This window comes from Mobula hypostoma, chromosome 25 (assembly GCF_963921235.1).
Source record: "Mobula hypostoma chromosome 25, sMobHyp1.1, whole genome shotgun sequence".
Classification (NCBI taxonomy): Eukaryota; Metazoa; Chordata; class Chondrichthyes; order Myliobatiformes; family Myliobatidae; genus Mobula; species Mobula hypostoma.
The window spans coordinates 32,946,248-32,964,008 of NC_086121.1; the positions used below are offsets into that span (position 1 = coordinate 32,946,248).

The 17,761-nt window shown below is 39.8% G+C and overlaps 1 protein-coding gene across 2 annotated transcripts in view; it reads left to right on the top strand.

Moving 5' to 3' along the window:
* Positions 1–257: 257 nt before the first annotated feature.
* The window catches only part of hp1bp3 (heterochromatin protein 1, binding protein 3), a 35,222-nt gene continuing 17,718 nt past the window's right edge, over positions 258–17,761 (top strand). The window contains exons 1-8 of one of the 2 annotated variants that reach the window (XM_063033320.1): positions 258–383; positions 3,040–3,130; positions 6,859–7,003; positions 7,851–8,004; positions 10,054–10,197; positions 11,389–11,472; positions 16,264–16,418; positions 17,184–17,274. In XM_063033320.1, the coding sequence (XP_062889390.1) occupies positions 3,064–3,130; positions 6,859–7,003; positions 7,851–8,004; positions 10,054–10,197; positions 11,389–11,472; positions 16,264–16,418; positions 17,184–17,274 (840 nt within the window). In that variant the 5' untranslated portion in view covers positions 258–383; positions 3,040–3,063. Of the gene's footprint in view, positions 384–3,027; positions 3,131–6,858; positions 7,004–7,850; positions 8,005–10,053; positions 10,198–11,388; positions 11,473–16,263; positions 16,419–17,183; positions 17,275–17,761 lie in introns of both variants that reach the window. The other variant, XM_063033321.1, reaches the window with a different exon arrangement.

Consider the following 17,761-nt stretch of genomic DNA (forward strand, 5'->3'; position numbering starts at 1 on the left):
CCGCCATTTTGTAAGGGGGCAAATCTCTGTAATCGCCATATTTGTCAGGGGGCAAAAAAAACTGCATAGCCATCTTTGTAAGGGGCAAACGCCTGCGACCGCCATATTTGAGGGTAAAATGAAAAAAATAAACGGCCAGGAAAATAGTTGTCCATTTTATTAACTAAAATTATTTCGGGCAAGGTAATTCACACTGCTTTCACACTGATTTTGGGGGCAAAGCTATGATTTGTAATTTTGAGGTGTTTCTTTTTGTTGTTTTCATTTGAATCAGTTGGCAGTTGGGTGACGGTGTTTCCGGCCGAGGCAGGTACGGCGGAGAAGCGCTAGAGCTTGGGTTGCAGTCAGAGCGGCAAGAGGCAAAGTGTAGGGCAACTGCTAAGGTAAGCAATGAAGCTTTAAAGTCACAATAGGGCGCGCCATGCCGCTTGTGCGTTGTGCAGTTCCGGTGGTTGACCGGCGGCGGTCGGAGCCGTGGAGTGGGAGGCTACAATGTTTGTGTTCCACCGAGCGCCATTTTGATGCTGTGGCTTTGATGTGGGAGTGGGTTTTTGGTGCCGTCGTCCTGCACAGCGCTCGCACACAGCATATGACTGCCTCCGTTGCCACTAGCCCTGCTGTTGTGGTGCGGAGTGTGCGCTGTGTGTGCCTGCGGGAAGTTGGGTGTTGCAGTTGCTTATTTGCAGAAGTTTGAATGAATGCATTTGTTTGCTTTTGTCGAGGCGCTGCTCCATCGGAATGCACTGAGCATGCGCCCCTGCAACCATCTGGGGGGCTCCCTCCTTCCCCAGGATAAAGCTTCCCGCCCCCGAAACGGCGCAGGCACATCAAAGACTCTTCTCTCTGCTTGAGTGTGTTGAATTGGGTAGCCTAAACTATATACTACAAGCAACACGCACAAAATGCGGGAGGAACCCAGCAGACCAGGCAGCATCTGTGGAAAAGGGTACAGTCGACGTTTCGGGCCGAGACCCTTCATCAGGACTGGAGAAACAGATGAGGGGTACAGGCTGTGTTTTATGGCTTTTGCCTGATCTTGATCTGTCAAAAACAGTATTGCACGCCCTTATACCTTGAAGTCATCTCAACATTTACAGTGTACCATTATGTTTTAGGCTTGGTGACAGATTTACATAGAAATTTAAGTTTCTTGGGCAAAAAAATTAGGAGAAGGCTTAAACAATGGTCATTCTTGTAAAATTTCTATAACTAAATGCGTAAGCTGGGGTAATTTGGCTTTTTCTCCATTTCTGGTAGGCATTGTAAATTGTGAAGTAACATCCATATATGTAAATTGGCTGGAATATCTATATACAAAAAAACCCTGAAAAAACATTAAAAACAAGTTAATGTTTTTCAATTTTCGGATCTGACATTTGACGTCCCTAGTTGCCATGAGCCAGTGCAACTGTTAGACTAAACCAGGGTAATGATCTTTGAGCTAAGAAGTAATTGTGGGTAAGATTGTATTGGTTCAGATTAATTCTTTGTCCAAAGAGCATTTGTGAAATATTTGAGATGTTAAGATCTCATTTCAGGGGTCACTTAATTTACTAAATGAATTCCCGCCACTAACTTCAAAAATCCTTGAAGTTTGTCAAGGCCAGTTTCACCTTTTTGATCATTATATGTTCAGAAACAACTGAGAATACAGGAGCATAACTTAGAGCTACTACAATGGCCATTGTATAAAACCCACTCATTATTACAGAAAATATAGAAAATAGGTGCATTGAGTGGTGGCTCAAGACTCTGGCCTTATTCTGCCGAAATCATGATCCAAATCATCGGCATATCCTTTCCTTCCGCAAATGCTACTTGGTCTCCTGAGTTCCTGTGACAGGTTGTTTTTAAGTCGTAATGAGTCCAGGTCTGTAGCAGTTGATATATTAAATTGACAGCTTGAACCACTCTATCAAGTAGTTGAGGTTCAGCTACATAGTCCTGGTGAAGATGGCAATGTTCCTTCCTAAAGCACGGTAGGCAGACAATATTTGTACACTTTTGACAGCTTACTTTTCTTAGCTTGATGGAGCACTTAATTGCCTTTGATCCATAATATCCTGATAGCAGAACCTGATAATTTTCCTCAATTAAGTTGGCCATTTCTTGTGCATTCAGAAAGACAAGCAATAAAAAATTTTGCCTCTTAACTTCATTTCCTAAGATCTCATCTACATGTCATTCAAAACTGCTTGTTTAATTTCTAGTGCTGGATTGCAAGAGATTTGCCCCAACTAAATATGAAAAACTTAAGCAAGTCGTAGACGGTTGTAGACACCCAGTTTCTCGTTGTAAAGGAAATCTCAATCAATCTCTCTCTCTCTCACATCCCCTCTCTCTCTCCCGTCCCCCCTCTCTCTCCCGTCCCCCCCTCTCTCTCCCGTCCCCCCCTCTCTCTCTCTCCCGCATCCTCTGATCATGACAACCAACATCTAAATAAATGTCTTATTGTGTACACACTACAAAATATCACTGGCTATTTCCACTGTTATTGTCTCCTTTCCCTTTCCCTACATTATTGGTTTCACAGGGTAAACTGGGGGTCCTTGCAGTAATGGGAATGCTGACATTCAAACTTTGTTCACAGGGGTTCACCTGTAAAGTGAGAAGTAAGTCCATGTTATCCAAATAACTTGAAGATTTCATCCATTCTTGCTAATTTAGATTGTGTAAGAATATTAACAGTGTCTATTAAATAGACAGTTCTATCTCATTATCATGACAAAACACCACAGTTGTATTTCTTAGTTTAAAGTTTGGTTCATTCTTTTAACATTTTAACACAGTTCATTTAATTTATTTTAGGTAATATGTTATCTGCACATTTTGTTCAATTACACACTGCAATTGGATATCTGTAAATGGTGCACATAAAATGGAAATATTGGCTTTGCTTCTTTATAATAGCTGATATCTATTTATTCACTGATTTTGACCACAGTCTTCGAGTACTTCTGTTTTCTGTCCATCATTGTTAAAAATTGCTGTTCACAGTGATATTTTGGCTGAAACTATATTATGCAGTTTCTTTAACAGGTCACTCATTCTATCAGTGTAAACATGCCTATTCGGCGGAATGCTAGTCCCTCAGCACAGGAGAGTCCAGTGAGAAACAAGCCTACTACAGGTAAAAGTCACTTTTAAATCTTTTTCAAGATGATTGTGTTCTTATTGTGTGAGAGATTAATCAAGATAAGGGTGTTGTTAGAAAAACTTGGTAGTTTTGTTGTGTGTGTGTGTATTCAATTTAGATATGCTACTAGGTCAGTCAGGTTGGGAGCAGCATGGTGGTATAGTGGTTAGCAGAAGTGACCTGGATTCCTTTCCCACCACTGTCTGTATGTTCTTACCATGACCATGTGGGTTTCCTCTCACATTCCAAAGATGTATGGGTTAGAGGTTTAATTGGTCACAGGAGTGTAATTAGGCAGCTCAGGGTCATGGGCCAGTAAGGCCTGTTGCTGTGCTGTATCTTTACATCAAAATAAAGTAAACTGTTCTGTTCTGGATTGTTTTTAACTGAATTTATTTTTAACTTGATATTAGTGATCACCAAGCATTCCATCAGATCATTTGAGCTTTGTAACTAATGGAAAGCCTGAGGTGGTGATTGAAGGGATGTTGTGTGAGGTGTAGTTATAGAATTACTGTGTGTAAGTAACTAGTACCAAATCTCCAATGGGCTAATTCTAGCACCAGTTCAAATTACCAAAATTTGTACCCTTCATTCAGAGCCTATCCAACCCCCTCTTCCCCCCACTTCTCTAGCCACAAGATGAAGATGGCAATACTTCAATTTGCACAGCTGTTGCTATTATGATACTGTAGGCTAGCTGGTTGGCTGTCCATTCTGTTACTGAAAATACAAATGATAGAATTGCTAGTTACAGCTTCAGTCTTTTCTTGATAATTTTATCCTTGATATGGTAACCAAAATTGGTTGGAGGCTTAAATGCTACATTTAGCAATGGGCCAGCGGCATGAAGCATATGATCTACTGAAAGCTCATGTTTGTTCTTGGACAACCATGGTGATGATTTAGCATCAGCAAGGATTTCAGAGAACTCACTTCAATTATGAGCATGTTGATCAAGAAGCTTGAACAGCTGACCAATTAGTGGAGAATGCAACCATGGTTAATAATAAATAGCAATTTATTGAGGGGAATTTAATGAGCCTTGATATCAGGACATTTGGAAGGGCAGGCAAATTGGTAAAGAATTTCACCAGTAATAGGTCCTTTAGCAAGTTAGAAGGGGATAGTGTAAATCAATTCAAGAAGTGATAGCTCCATACATCAGACTTGAGAAAATGAGATCAATATAGAAAACCTACTGCATAATACAGGCCCTTCGGCCCACAAAGCTGTGCCGAACAGGTCCTTAACTTGGAAATTACCGAGGGTTACCCATAGCCCTCTATTTTTCTGAGCTCCAGTGACCTGTCCAGGAGTCTCTTAAAAGACCCTATCGTATCCACCTCCACCACCGTCACCGGCAGCCCATTCCACGCACTCACCACTCTCTCTGTAAAAAAACTTACCCGTGACATCTCTGTACCTACTTCCAAGCACCTTGAAACTGTGCCCTCTCGTGTTAGCCATTTCAGCCCTGGGGAAAAAAGCCTTTGACTATCCACACAATCATTGTCCCTCATCATCTTGTACACCTCTTCAAGGAAAAAAGGCCGAGTTCACTCAACCTATTCTCATAAGGCATGCTCAACAATCCAGGCCACATCCTTCTAAATCTCCTCTGCACCCTTTTGATGATTTCCACATCTTTCCTGGGGTGAGCCGACCAGAGCTGAGCACAGTCGTCCAAGTGGGGTCTGACCAGGGTCCTGTATTGCTGTAACATTACTTCTCGGCTCCTAAACTCAATCCCACGATTGATGAAGGTATGCTTTCTTAACCAGAGTCAACCTGCGCAGCAGCTTTGAGTGTCCTGTGGATACTGACCTCAAGATCCCTCTGATCTGCCACACTGCCAAGAGTCTTACCATTAATACTGTGGCTTTCACACACCTTAACTGAAATGAAAGTCAGGATTTCAGATCAAAATTTGATGTATCTGCTATGCTGCTTGTCTCCGAAAGTCTTCTGGATTATTTTGGACTTCCTCATTTGTCCCTTAGTTACCCAGTGGTTAAATCAATCTATGCACTGAACCTGTTCTGATTTAGCCTGATTAAATCAGGTGGGATTGTTATTGCATTGTGAAGAAACAGTTATTAGGAGATCAGAAAGAAATGGTTAATTTGTTTATTTGATTTAAATTTCTTGATTTTAAATATGTAAGTTTTAACTTTAAATGCATGGAAGATAAAGCCATTCAGAAGTGAAATGAAATTACAATTTCAGTAAAGCTGAGGTAAATCTCCATTACTTTGATTCACTGTTATAATGGCACAGTGGTGGAATGTGGCATTGAGAGTTCAGTGTTGACTCCAGACTGCATCAGGGCACATTGCATTCAGTCAAACACAACGATGAAAAGATTAATTTCCGTCCACCTCCCTCAGTTGTTGATTCCACTTAACATGCTGACTACCTCTTTGGTTGTTCAGTGGATGGGAGTGGCTCAGTGGCACCATCACTATCATAATTGTCAGATGTGAGTGAATCCACAATGAGCGATAAATATCCTTGATCTTGCCACCAATCTAGTTTTGTAGAGGTTGCATTAGAAGTGTCCACCGCACTATAAATTTCTAGGTTAAAAGTGTGCGCTGTTTTGTGTGGCATTCTCATTAGGATAGACTTGGAATGGAGGTGGCATTTAGTATTAGGCAACGATAGGGAGTTGGTTATGAACCATTAACTGCAGCAATACTGTACCCTGTAATGATATGTAACTTTGTGGCCTGATACATCCCACACTGGACCATTGCAATTAAGATGGATCAGTCCTCATTCAATGATGAATGCAACAGGAGTAGTACAAGGCATCTTTAAAAATAGGATGAAACAGGCAAAAAGGCATTGCTGGATTAGATGCATGCTAAACTGTTTATTTGCTAAACAGAGCAGACCAATTTTAGAGTTGAAGATGACAGAACAATCTGTAGTCCTGAATAGTACCAGACAATTAGCCATCTAATGGCATAAAGATATTAAGAACGTTCCCATTCTTTACAATGAGAGTGTCAATGACAAGTTTGAACCATTTACAATACATTTTTATCTGATGTGAATGGAAAGAAGTCTGTATTTATATAACACCTTCCCTTAAAGATTTGCAAAACTTTGGTTGCGACCCACAAAATGTAATGGGATTACTGGAAATAGTTTGCAGTTGCTGAAAATGGTTTCAAGATCAAGTACCCATGCTGGAAATTCCATAATCCGAGTCAGACAAATCGAGCCACTGCTTGTGCATTGACAGCTGACTTGGTTTCTATGTGTGCAAGTCAGCGGGACTAGGCAGAAAATGGTTCGGCACAGCCAAGAAGGGCCAAAAGGCCTGTTTCTGTGCTGTAGTTTTTCTATGGTTTATGGTTCACTAATGTTTCATGTTTCTTTTTCTTGGGGTTGTTGACTTCTGCCACCAACTGACCCTAATAAAGGGCTATTGTCTAGATGAGGAGTAGGGTGACTGCAAGTTTCCCCTTGAATGAACTGCACAATGTTGTTGATAAAGATTAACTAGATTAACTGTACCATCTTTTGTGAGGGAAGGCCCACAGGATTGGGGATTGGCTCTGCTTTTGGAAACAACTTGTTCCTGTACAGTTGGGATGAGGGAAACAATTTCTTGGATGGCGTCAGAGATTTCCATTATAGTAGTTATTTGTGAGAAACATAGTTGATAAATAATTTGCTTAGATTATAATTTCTATTTTCTATTCATTAAGATGCAGATGTGACTTCCGAAGAATCTGTCTCAGCAGAGGAGGAACCAGAAAACGACACTACAGCTCAAGAGGAGGAAAAAAAGGAAGCCGAAAAAAATGGAGAAGAAGAGAAAGAAACCAAACCTTTGGAGGAGCCCAAAAAAGAGTATACCCATGTCAATTCAAAAATGTTGTGTGGTGCTAAGATTGGAAATCTGAATAATTTGTTTTTCTGCAGTATGATGACATGCTGCAGAGAAAGGGGAGATATTTTTATTGTTCAATACATAGTTTTGTTTTTCTCTAGCAATTTTTAAGACTGGCAGCAATTGGTGTTTAATCCCAAGGCAGATAGTGAAAGAAGACATTCCAAAGTACGGCATCAAAATATTGTGTTCTGTGTGTCCTGTAAAGAACATAATGTTTGGAGTACATGTCCTCTTCCAATTCATGGACAGCTTATGTGTACTGTTACTCTGATGCCTTTTTATTTCCTCTTTTGTGTCTTCAGCAATTATGTATGAGTTAGTGTTAGTGTGAAAAATTATTTTTAACCTTATTTCTCAAATGTGATAATTAAGTTTACAATTCTAGTCTTTTGCAACATACCTTTCCTTAATAGCACATTATAGGGGAAAAATGATTGAATGCATGTCAGTAATCATTCTGTTAATCTACTGTGAAACTTGCGTCCATCAAGCCTATTTAGTAGATGAGCACTATTGGATATATGAACTGAAGTATTGATACAATTGCTTCATCCATATTTGCCATACAGGACATTCAGAATCTCATGGCTCAACCATATGTAATGAGCTCTGTCATCATTTGGCAATCTTTGTCGCTCAATAAGAATCAGTTAAAAATGGATGTTAATTTTCATTGTGTTTTATAATTTTAATATAAAATGCAAGGCGTAAAAAATCTTTGATCATTTTAGTAAAAATATATTGGAAAGAATGCTCAGTGTTGACCAACTCGTAAAGTTTTATGATTTGTGACCTCTATTACAGAGAAAAGGAACCAACCAAGGATAAGAAGATTAAAAAGACCATTCCATCATGGGCTACCTTGTCTGCTAGTCAACTAGCTCGAGTGCAGAAAAATTCTCAGATGTCTCCCACTGCACGACCAAAAATGGATGCAATTGTCTTGGAAGCTATTAAGGTAGACAGGGGCCAATAGAACGCCTACTATGTATATTCCCTCCCTTTTGTACTTTGATCTCAAATGTTTAATGCCTGCTTTTGTGATCCTTTTTAAAGAAACACTTGTTTAGGTCCTTTGTCTCCTCTAAACTCAAATATTCGAACACAATTCTGCTGACATTTCCTGTGCCACATTAATAGTTAGTGCAACATCAAAGGTTGCATTCAAATTTCAATGTTCTCATTGTAGTGTTTATCTGTAAATTTTGATTTGGGCTCCGTGATTGTACAGTCGGCCCTCCTTATCCGCGAGGGATTGGTTCCGGGACCCCTCGCGGATACCAATAAACACGGATGCTGAAGTCTCTTATTCAACCGGTCTCAATGAGGTAGACCTTAGGACCCAGCGGAACCCCGGACCTTATTTAACCTGTCTCAGTGCAGTGGACATTAGGACCTGGTGGCGGAACTCTGAATCTGCAGTGTTTCTGTTCATGAAAATAATCACGATCACGATTGGAAAAAGTGGAAATAATAAAGTAACCGGAAAGAGGTGAAACGCCATCGGTCATTGGAAAAGCGTTAGGCTACAGTCGGTCAACGATCGGAACAATTTTAAAGGATAAAGTGAGAAAGGCCCCTGCCCTGCTGAAAACTACAGTTATTACTAAGCAACGCAGTGGTTTAATTATTGGGTTTTGGTTTTTTGATCCTCCACATCAACCCGGCGCAGATGGAGAGCGTGCTCGGGAGCGAACTGTCACTGGATCAAACTCGGGAGCTTCCATTCCTGAGCCTGGCGCTGAAACAAACGTTTCTTAAGTGTTTTATTTGCATAGAAAGGTAAAATGTATACTATATACTAAGACAAACATTTGACTAACTGACGCTAAATAATACCAGATGTACCTGTTCTGACTTGCTTAGTAAGAGAACTTCTGTTTTTTTTCCGATCCCGATCCATGATAACCTACGCACATCCTCCTGTATACTTTAAGTCATCTCTAGATTACTTATAATACCTAATACAATGTAAATGCTATGTAAAATAGTTGTTATACTGCATTGTTTGGGGAATAATGGCAAGAGAAAAAAGTCTGTACATGCTCGAACAACAAGTGCTGGAAGAGCACTTACGGGTTTTTACGATTCGAGGTTGGTTGAATTTGCGCATGCAGAACTCGCGGATAAGGAGAGCCGACTGTACTGTGGTTCAAACTGGCAGGTTGAGAATTCAACTGTGAAGAATTAAGCATTAGATCTAATGTGGAGGTACAAAGGATTTAATGGTAGCTGAATGCATTGTTGATATGAAGTAGTTTGTAGTCATGTGGCAGATACTTTGTGCTCAAAATTCACAAGCAGTAATGTGAGTGATTTTAAAATAACTATTTTTCATTGAGGAACAATTATTGACCAGGATTTTGGAAGTAACGCTGCTTCTGCCATTCAGAGTAATACTATGCGTCTTTTATATCTATCTGAGAGAACGAGGTGTCTGTTTACATTTATTTGAGAAACGACACTCTCCTGAGTTGGTAGAGAGGATGAGCTCAACTGTAGATATGTATTGGAATTGGTTGAGTCTTGAGTTATTGAAAGGAGCTGGATGTATTCAGCTGCAAGTTGATTACCTGGATAACATGGCGGTAGAAATAGGAAGCCTTTTTTTTAAAGCGAAGTTCAGTGTTGGCTGGATTGTTAGGTTGTGAACAGTCTTATTTCACACTAGACTTGGGTGTTGCCATTTGTATCAGCTACGTAGGCACACTATTTGAAGTCTGTCAACTTTGCACTGATCTGAAATCAAGCTTTGAAATTTCAGCAATGTATTATAGATTGCTTTTCAACTTGAACTCAGGATTGATGCTCCAAGTATCATGAAATGTTCTTAAGAGATCTCAAGTTGTGTTCACATATTGTATGACTTATTGTTCTTTGCTGTTCAAATTAATTTGGTTAAAACAAAATATCCTCTTTGTAGGATGACCATTGTAGTGAGAGTCGTTTCAAACTTGAAATGCACGCTGAAAATGGGACAATTTAAAAATATTCAGACACTTTTCAGGCTTGTTTCCAGAAGTCTGGTGCTTCCGTTGTCGCCATAAGAAAATATATCATGAACAAGTATCCATCACTGGAACTCGAACGCAGGGGATATATACTAAAGCAAGCCTTAAAACGGGAGCTTCAACGCGGTGCTATTAAACAGGTAACTACTAGATTTTTTTATGGAGCTGTCTTCCTGTATTTGTTTTTTGAAAATTAAGTGAAATCCAGAGGTTGCAAGATAAGTTGGTGTGGATTGCATTCTGTATAGGGAAGTTCCTGCACTGGAAAGATGGTATTGGTTTTTTCCGCCTTGCTTATCTTACTTGTAAATTGGTCCTCTCCATTGCTAGGATAGTGGGAACATGTTTACATTTCATAAATAATGGTTCATCTGTACCTAGAACATAGTGTAAGGTTTTAATTGCTACAATACAAACGTATTTTGCTGAATGGAGGGATTACAATTTGAGGAACATTCAGTAGATTGGGCATGTTTGCAAAAAAAAAAGGAAGGACTATGGGAAATGATACTGCTATTGGAGCTAAGGTGTGTCTTTTGTATTCCCTATTTGACTGGTTTAAACTTATCAAGGCTAGGCCCAAGGAAATCTGAAATGCCTTGGGAATCAGTACACATCAGAACAGCACATTGTAATAACATGGTTGCCATGCAAGGATGACAGAGCAATGGTTTTGGGTAGGAGTCTGAAGGATGATTTGGTGAAAACACATTGCAAGGGAGACGTTGTTATATTTGGAGGTTGATATCTTTACTCTGCTATTTGTCTAAATATACTCTGGCTTACTTGGGACTACTGGAAAATAATTCACATTGAACAAGTTCTACACTCTGGCTACTTTATTAGGTACACCTGTACACCTTGTTAATGCAAATATCTAATCAGCCAATCATGTGGCAGCAACTTGTGAGAGGTTGGAAGAGAATGACCAAACACATGTTACAACAGTGGTGTGCAGAAGAGAATCTCTGAATGCACAGCACATCAAACCTTGAAGTGGATACGCTACAGCAGCAGAAGACCACTCATGGCTACTTTGTTAGGTATAGGAGGTATCTAATAAAGTGACCACTGAGTGCATTCTGTCACTATTGGTGTCTCATTTTGAGTTCAGTAGTGTCTAAATTTCATTGAAATTTTAGTCCACTTCAAAAAGTGAGAGTGTGATGGATTGTTTTGTATAATTGTTAACCTCTGCAAAAATGTTCCCGGTAACAAGATGAATAACTTCTTGTAAATGCATAATAATATTGCTATTGACCTTCCAAGCTAGTTCGCTATTTACAGTGCATTACATACAAGAATGATCTTGAATGCATCCTGTTCTTCAGGTGAAAGGAAAAGGTGCCTCTGGAAGCTTTGTGGTTGTGTCAAATGCAGGGAAACAATCGCATAAATCAAAACAAGACAAAAAGGTAATTGCATTGTTATTGGTGTAAAAATGGAATATTAATATTTTTTCTTGTCTTTTGTTCGTTTACCAACAGCACTTACTATTTTGTTTGAGTTTGTTCATGTCAGGAGGGCAGTGTGTAGCTTGAGGTATAGTTGTGCTTTGGCAGATCTATAACTCTAAATAATCTATGTTTTGGATTAAGACTTAACATGGGGTCTGAGAAAGTAGAGCAGAGATGACCAGTATATGTAGAACTAGGTAAGGTGGGAGGTGATGAGCAGCTAGTGCTAAGGGGGAGAGTGGATGTAGAATCAGGGGTTGAATGTTGCTAAGTGGAGATGGCTTGCGTGAGCTCTCAGCCGTTTATTATTTCACTTACCCCTCCCATTCCTACATTGACCCATCAATGTCCTTTACTGTGCCGGTGAGGCCAAATGCAAGCCAGGAGAATGGTACTTTATTCTGCCTTGGTGGTCTGCAACCCAATGGCATGCACATTGAAATTTCCAATTTCAGGTAAGCTTCAACCCACATTTCCACCCAGGTTCTCTCAACCACTCCTCTCCCCACCAGTTACATCTTCCTACCATCCCTCCTTTAACTGGTTCCACTGTTTACCATATCAGATCTTTTGCCCTTTGTTATCACCTTACAGCCCATCTCTATGTTCACCCTATCCTCTAAACTGCCCTCGACTTTCAGCCATGATGCAAGATTTTAACCCCAAACATTGACAATCCTTTTGCTCCTATAGTTGCTGCTTGACCCATTGAGTTTCTCTGGATTCCAGTGTTTGCAGTCTCTTTTATCTGGATAATAAATTTTCCAGTGAATCTGATGAGTTTGAATAAAGTGGGAAATAACAATTTCACCTTGAATGTGTTGGACTGACCTGTGGTATTCCCTTATGGTCCTGAACCCCACTTACTGACCGGATCTTCTGGGATTTTCATGCACAGCAATCTCTAGAGATTACAGAGAATGGAGTGAGAAACAAAAAAAAATCCAGTGAGTGGCAGTTCTGTAGGCAAAAATGCCTTGTTCTTAATGAGAGAGGTCAGAGGAGAATGGCCAGACTGGTTCAAGCTGGCAGGAAGGAGGCGTTAAATAACCATGCATTACAATAGTTGTGTGCAAGAGAGCATCTCTGAATGCACAACATATCAAATCTTGAACTGGATGGTCTGCAGCAGCAGAAGACTAAGAAGATGCGCTTTGTTACTGACTGGATCCATAGTTGACACCATGGACTGATGAGTGGGGCAGTTGCTGAACAATTGGGTACTGGATTATCAGAATTTTACCATAGTTCCATCTGGTGGGTCCCATGGTACTTAATATTAGGGCATTTGAGCTCGTAATTTATTATGAGACAAATAGCAGATGCTGGAGGGACTCAGCAAGTCAGGCAGCATCTGTTGAGGAAGTTGGATAGTTGATGTTTGATGAAGGATTGACTCTTATTTTCCTCCATAGATGCTGCCTGATCCAGTGAGTTCTTTGAGCATGTCATGTCTTGCTCATCATTAATACTGGAAATGTATGAGGCCAGTAGGAAACTTCTGAAGCATTTTCTTTGGGGCTGCTAGATGCATTTACATGTACACATTGCAAGTATTTGGGTCATAGGTGGAATATTTCTATTTGGAATTTATTTTGGAATGATTTGTTCATTGCCTAACAGTATTTAGGTGCTAGGGTTTATTATTGCTTCAATGTCCTAAATTGCTTAAGAAAATATTTAATCATTCAATACAATCATCCCTCAGAAGCTGGTGGGTAAACCGCCTTTGCTGGATATTGGACTTTTTGACAGAGTGACTTGAGTCAGTGGTTGCAGCAGCATCTCTATCACAGTGAACACTGATCCCCTCAGACTTGCATACTACCCACTACTGTTCACACAGGTGACGCACAACTGTACTGCTAGATCCAACTCTAACCTCATCATTAAGTTCGCTGATGATACAACAGTGGTTGGCCTCATCAGCAACTATGATGACTTGGACTACGGAGAGGAAGTAGAGCGGCTTGTGGACTGGTGCGAACACACCAACTGAGTCTCGACGTGGACGCGATTAAGGAGATGATTGTGGACACAGAGCGTTCACAGAGCCCTCAGGATTGTTAAGGACCCTTCCTATCCATCCTACAATCTCTTTGACCCCTTACTAGTAGGTGGAAGCTACTGCAGAACAAGGACTCTGCTGGATAACGGCTTCTTACTCTGGGCTGTGAGGCTTCTGAACATCCTGCTACCACCTAGTACACATTACTTATGACAGTGCGAATAGCAGCATACAGTGGCAAGAAAAGGTTGGGGAACCCTTTGTGCAATTACCTGGTTTTCTGCATTAATTACTCATAAAATGTGGTCTGATCTTTATTTAAGTCACAATAATAGACAAACACAATCTGCCTAAACTAATAACAAACAAACAATTGTACTTTTCTTTATTGAACACATTGTTTAATCCACACTGTCCACATCCACATAGTCCACACTGGAAAACATATGTGAACCCTGTATTTAGTAACTGGTGGAACCTCCTTTAGCAGCAATAACCTTCAACAGATGTTCCCTGTAGCAGCTGATCAGACTTGTACAATGGCAAGAAGAATTTTAGACCATTCTTCCATACAAAACTGTTTCAGTTCATCAGTATTTCTGGGATGCCTTGCATGAACAGCCCTCTTCAGATCTCAACTAGATTAAGGTCTGAACTCTGACTTGGCCATTCCAATACATGAATTTTCTTCTTTTTACACCACTCTGTTGATTTCATCTTGTGTTTCAGATCACTGTTTTGTTGCACCAACCAACTGCTATTAAGCTTCAGGTGATGGACCGCTCCTGTAGAATGTCTTGATACAATTTTCAATTCATTGTTGCCACGATTGCAAGCTATCCAGGCCCTGGAACAGTAAAGCAGCCCCAAATCATGATGCTCCTTCCACCATTCTTCACAATTGCAATGAGGTTTTGGTGTTTGTGTGCAGTGCCCTTTTTCCTCCAATCATAGCGGTGTGCCTTCTGCCAAAAAGTTCAACTTTTGTTTCATCTGTCCACAGTCCCAGAAGTGTTGTGGGACATTCAGGTTGTCTTCTGCAATTTTGGGACATGCATCATTTTTTTTTTGGAGAGCATTAGTTTCCTCCATATTGTCCTTCCATTAACCCAATTCTTGTTTAGTGTTTTTCTTATAGTGGACACATGAATAGGACAATTTCTAGAGATTTCTGCAGGTCTTTTGCTTTTTACCTCCTTCAGCATTGCACGTTGTGTTCTTGGTGTGGTCTTTGCAGAACACCCACTCCTACGGAGAGTAGCAACTGTACTGAATTCTCTCCATTTGTGGACAGTTTCTCTTACAGTGGACAGATGAGAACTCAGGTCTTTAGAAATGTTTTTGTAGCCTTTTTTAGCTTAGTGCATCTCTACAATTCTTCTGAGCTCCTCTGAAAGGTGTTGTTGATCAAGGCATGGTGCACCTAAATTATATCTTTCTTGAGAAGAGCAGCCTGTGTCAGTAACCTGACTGTATGTCTTTGTTTTATAGTGAAGGGCACTTCGACAACCCACGCTTCCAATCTCATCTCATTGATCGGAACACCTGACTCCAAATAGCTTTTGTAGAAGGCATTACCCCAGAGGCTCACATACTTTTTTGAACTAGGCTGTGATTGTTTAAATGGTGTGCTCAGTATTGATAAGAAGCAGTACAATTGTGTGTGATTGGTTTTGGCAGATTGTGCTGGTCTATTATTGTGACTTGGATGAAGATCAGCCCACATTTTATGAGTAATTAATGCAGAAGACCAGGTAATTGCAAAGGGTTCACAAACATTTTTTTGCACATGTAGCTTTGTATATTTAACTATATTTTGTATATGCACTTTATGTCAACTTGTACATCTACAGAGTGCTTTTTTATCTGTTGATATTTTATGTGATATATGTACTGTGTTTTGCACCTTGGTCCCTGAGGAACATTTCATTTAGCTGTATACATGTGTAAGGTTGAATGAAATGAAGCTTAACTTAGAGAAAGTTGATAATGATACAACTTCAGTCCAGTTCTGCTGAACTTCAGAACTTAGTCTGACTGAAGATCACAACATGTTCAGCAAGAAACAATTTTAGTTTTATTGTGATGCGTTGATTGTTAACTGACAGTGGCTTTTTGGGTCAATTTTTGTTGTAAACTGTGTATTATTTTGTCTCTGTATGCGGGAGAGTCCCTCATACAAGAACTGGGGAATTTTAGTTGAACTCTGGTCTTTCATATTGAAGTCTACTTGGTCAGTGCAGACCCAGCCTGAGCATTGGTCTTATTTTTTTTTCATATCTGACCACAAGCATGAGAATCTTAAACATTCTCGTCTAAGGGTGAAGCACCAAATATTGATTATATAGGACATTGTAAATCAACCAAATCATCTTTCCCTGAATAAAGTACTGAGTTAGGTCAACATGGTGCATCCAACTCGGATCAAATATTTTATCATACAATTGGTTCTTGTCTATAATCAGGTTACCAGGCTCTGCTTCATACTAGTGAATAGACCTTGTAAGCATTAGCAGCAATGACCTCTGAACTTTCACTTTTTTTTTGCACTTTCTTTTCCACAATTTTCCACTGATTCAAAAAATTGCCATATTGATAACCTTTTTTTCACTTTTCAGTCCATTAGTCTGAGTTGGAGTTGGATCTTGCCTCAAACCCTGCATTTTGTACCTCTGTGCTGACAGTTTAAATGGATTTAAGAAAAGTTGTTTTTAATCAGGCATACTATTCTTTTTTAATAGAAATCTGCTTCATCTGGACCAACGGAGCAGCCAATAAAACTGGAGGATGCTCTACCACTGGCATTTACAAAGCTATGTGAACCTAAAGAGGCATCATACAGTCTTATCAAGAAGTATCTCCTTCAATATTACCCCAAACTGAATGCTGAGAGCAGGTAGGAAAGTAAAGATTTATATTCGTGCATTTGCCCAAGGCTACAACTAAAGTGTAAACTCCTACTTTTAAGATTCAGCTTGAAAGACCATGGATTCTCTTAGCATGGTCTGTTTTTCATTTTTGAAGATTGGTCACCAGATGCACCCATTGCTCAGGTCATTTGTCAAGGTAAAATTGTATTTTCAATCTTAATTGGTTAGATAACTGACTACTTCTGCTGAGTAAACTGAATTTTAGCCAAGTGAGTTTTCCTCCAAATTTGGATCATAGACAGTAGAGGCAAAAAAAGAGGTATAGTTTTCTAATTTAACCACAGTCACCAAATGTTAGTCATAGTGGGAGAGAGAGAACATAAAGTTACATGCATACAAAAGGGAAGGAAGAAGTTCAGAGCAGCAATGTTACTTCTTAGCAACTTTTTTCTTGTGGCCTAGTGTTTTCCCCTCTGTGTGATTTCTTTTCCCTCTGCATTGCTCTGTTTTCTTTTACCTTTTCCATCTATCTGTCCCATTCACTGGTGAGCATGATCATCTTCCCTTTCACTGGGAAGAACAAAATAGAAATTAAATGACTAATGGTCAAGAAAAGTGCATCAGGGTGCTACTGAACCTTTCTTAGCCTTGCTACAAAATTCTGCCATCCTCAGTACATGAAATAGGCTGTTCATTTCTCTGAGGCATGCATGATGTGGGGTTGTAATGTTGATTTTTTTCCTGTTGCATTTCTACCATTGACAACTATTTTGCATGTGATTGATTTGCAGGCCATATTTACTCAAACAGGCTTTGCAAAGAGCTGTAGATAAGGGTCAGCTGGAGCAGATCACTGGCAAGGGAGCATCGGGCACATTCCAGGTAAGAACCACTGATGCTAGACGTGAAAAATGGATGGGCAAGGTTGTCAGTTTAAGGTACATGTGTTCTACTACATTGAAGTGCACTTCAGTCTCACCACCTTTTGGAAATTATCATGAGGGTTTTATGTCAACCTCTGCTCCCAACCCAGTTTGGGATTTTATTAATTTGTTGGAATATCCTTGAAACATAAATTTCATTGTATATATCGTTTATCATTTTAATTTTTATTCCTTCACAAAGATCCTGAGAGTAAAGGAAACTGACATGTAGTTGGTGCAGGACTCTTGTTATTGAACAGCCAAAAGATCCAACCACTAACTACAGCCACCAGAGGACCTAACAATCGACAATCCCTTAAGAGAACTTAATACTCGACTGGAGTGATCACACTACTACTACTTCCTGAATGGATACTGATGTTTGGTGTTAATTATTAGAGAGCAGAAGAAGGATGAACTAAACTTTGAAATAAGTTGTTTTTTAT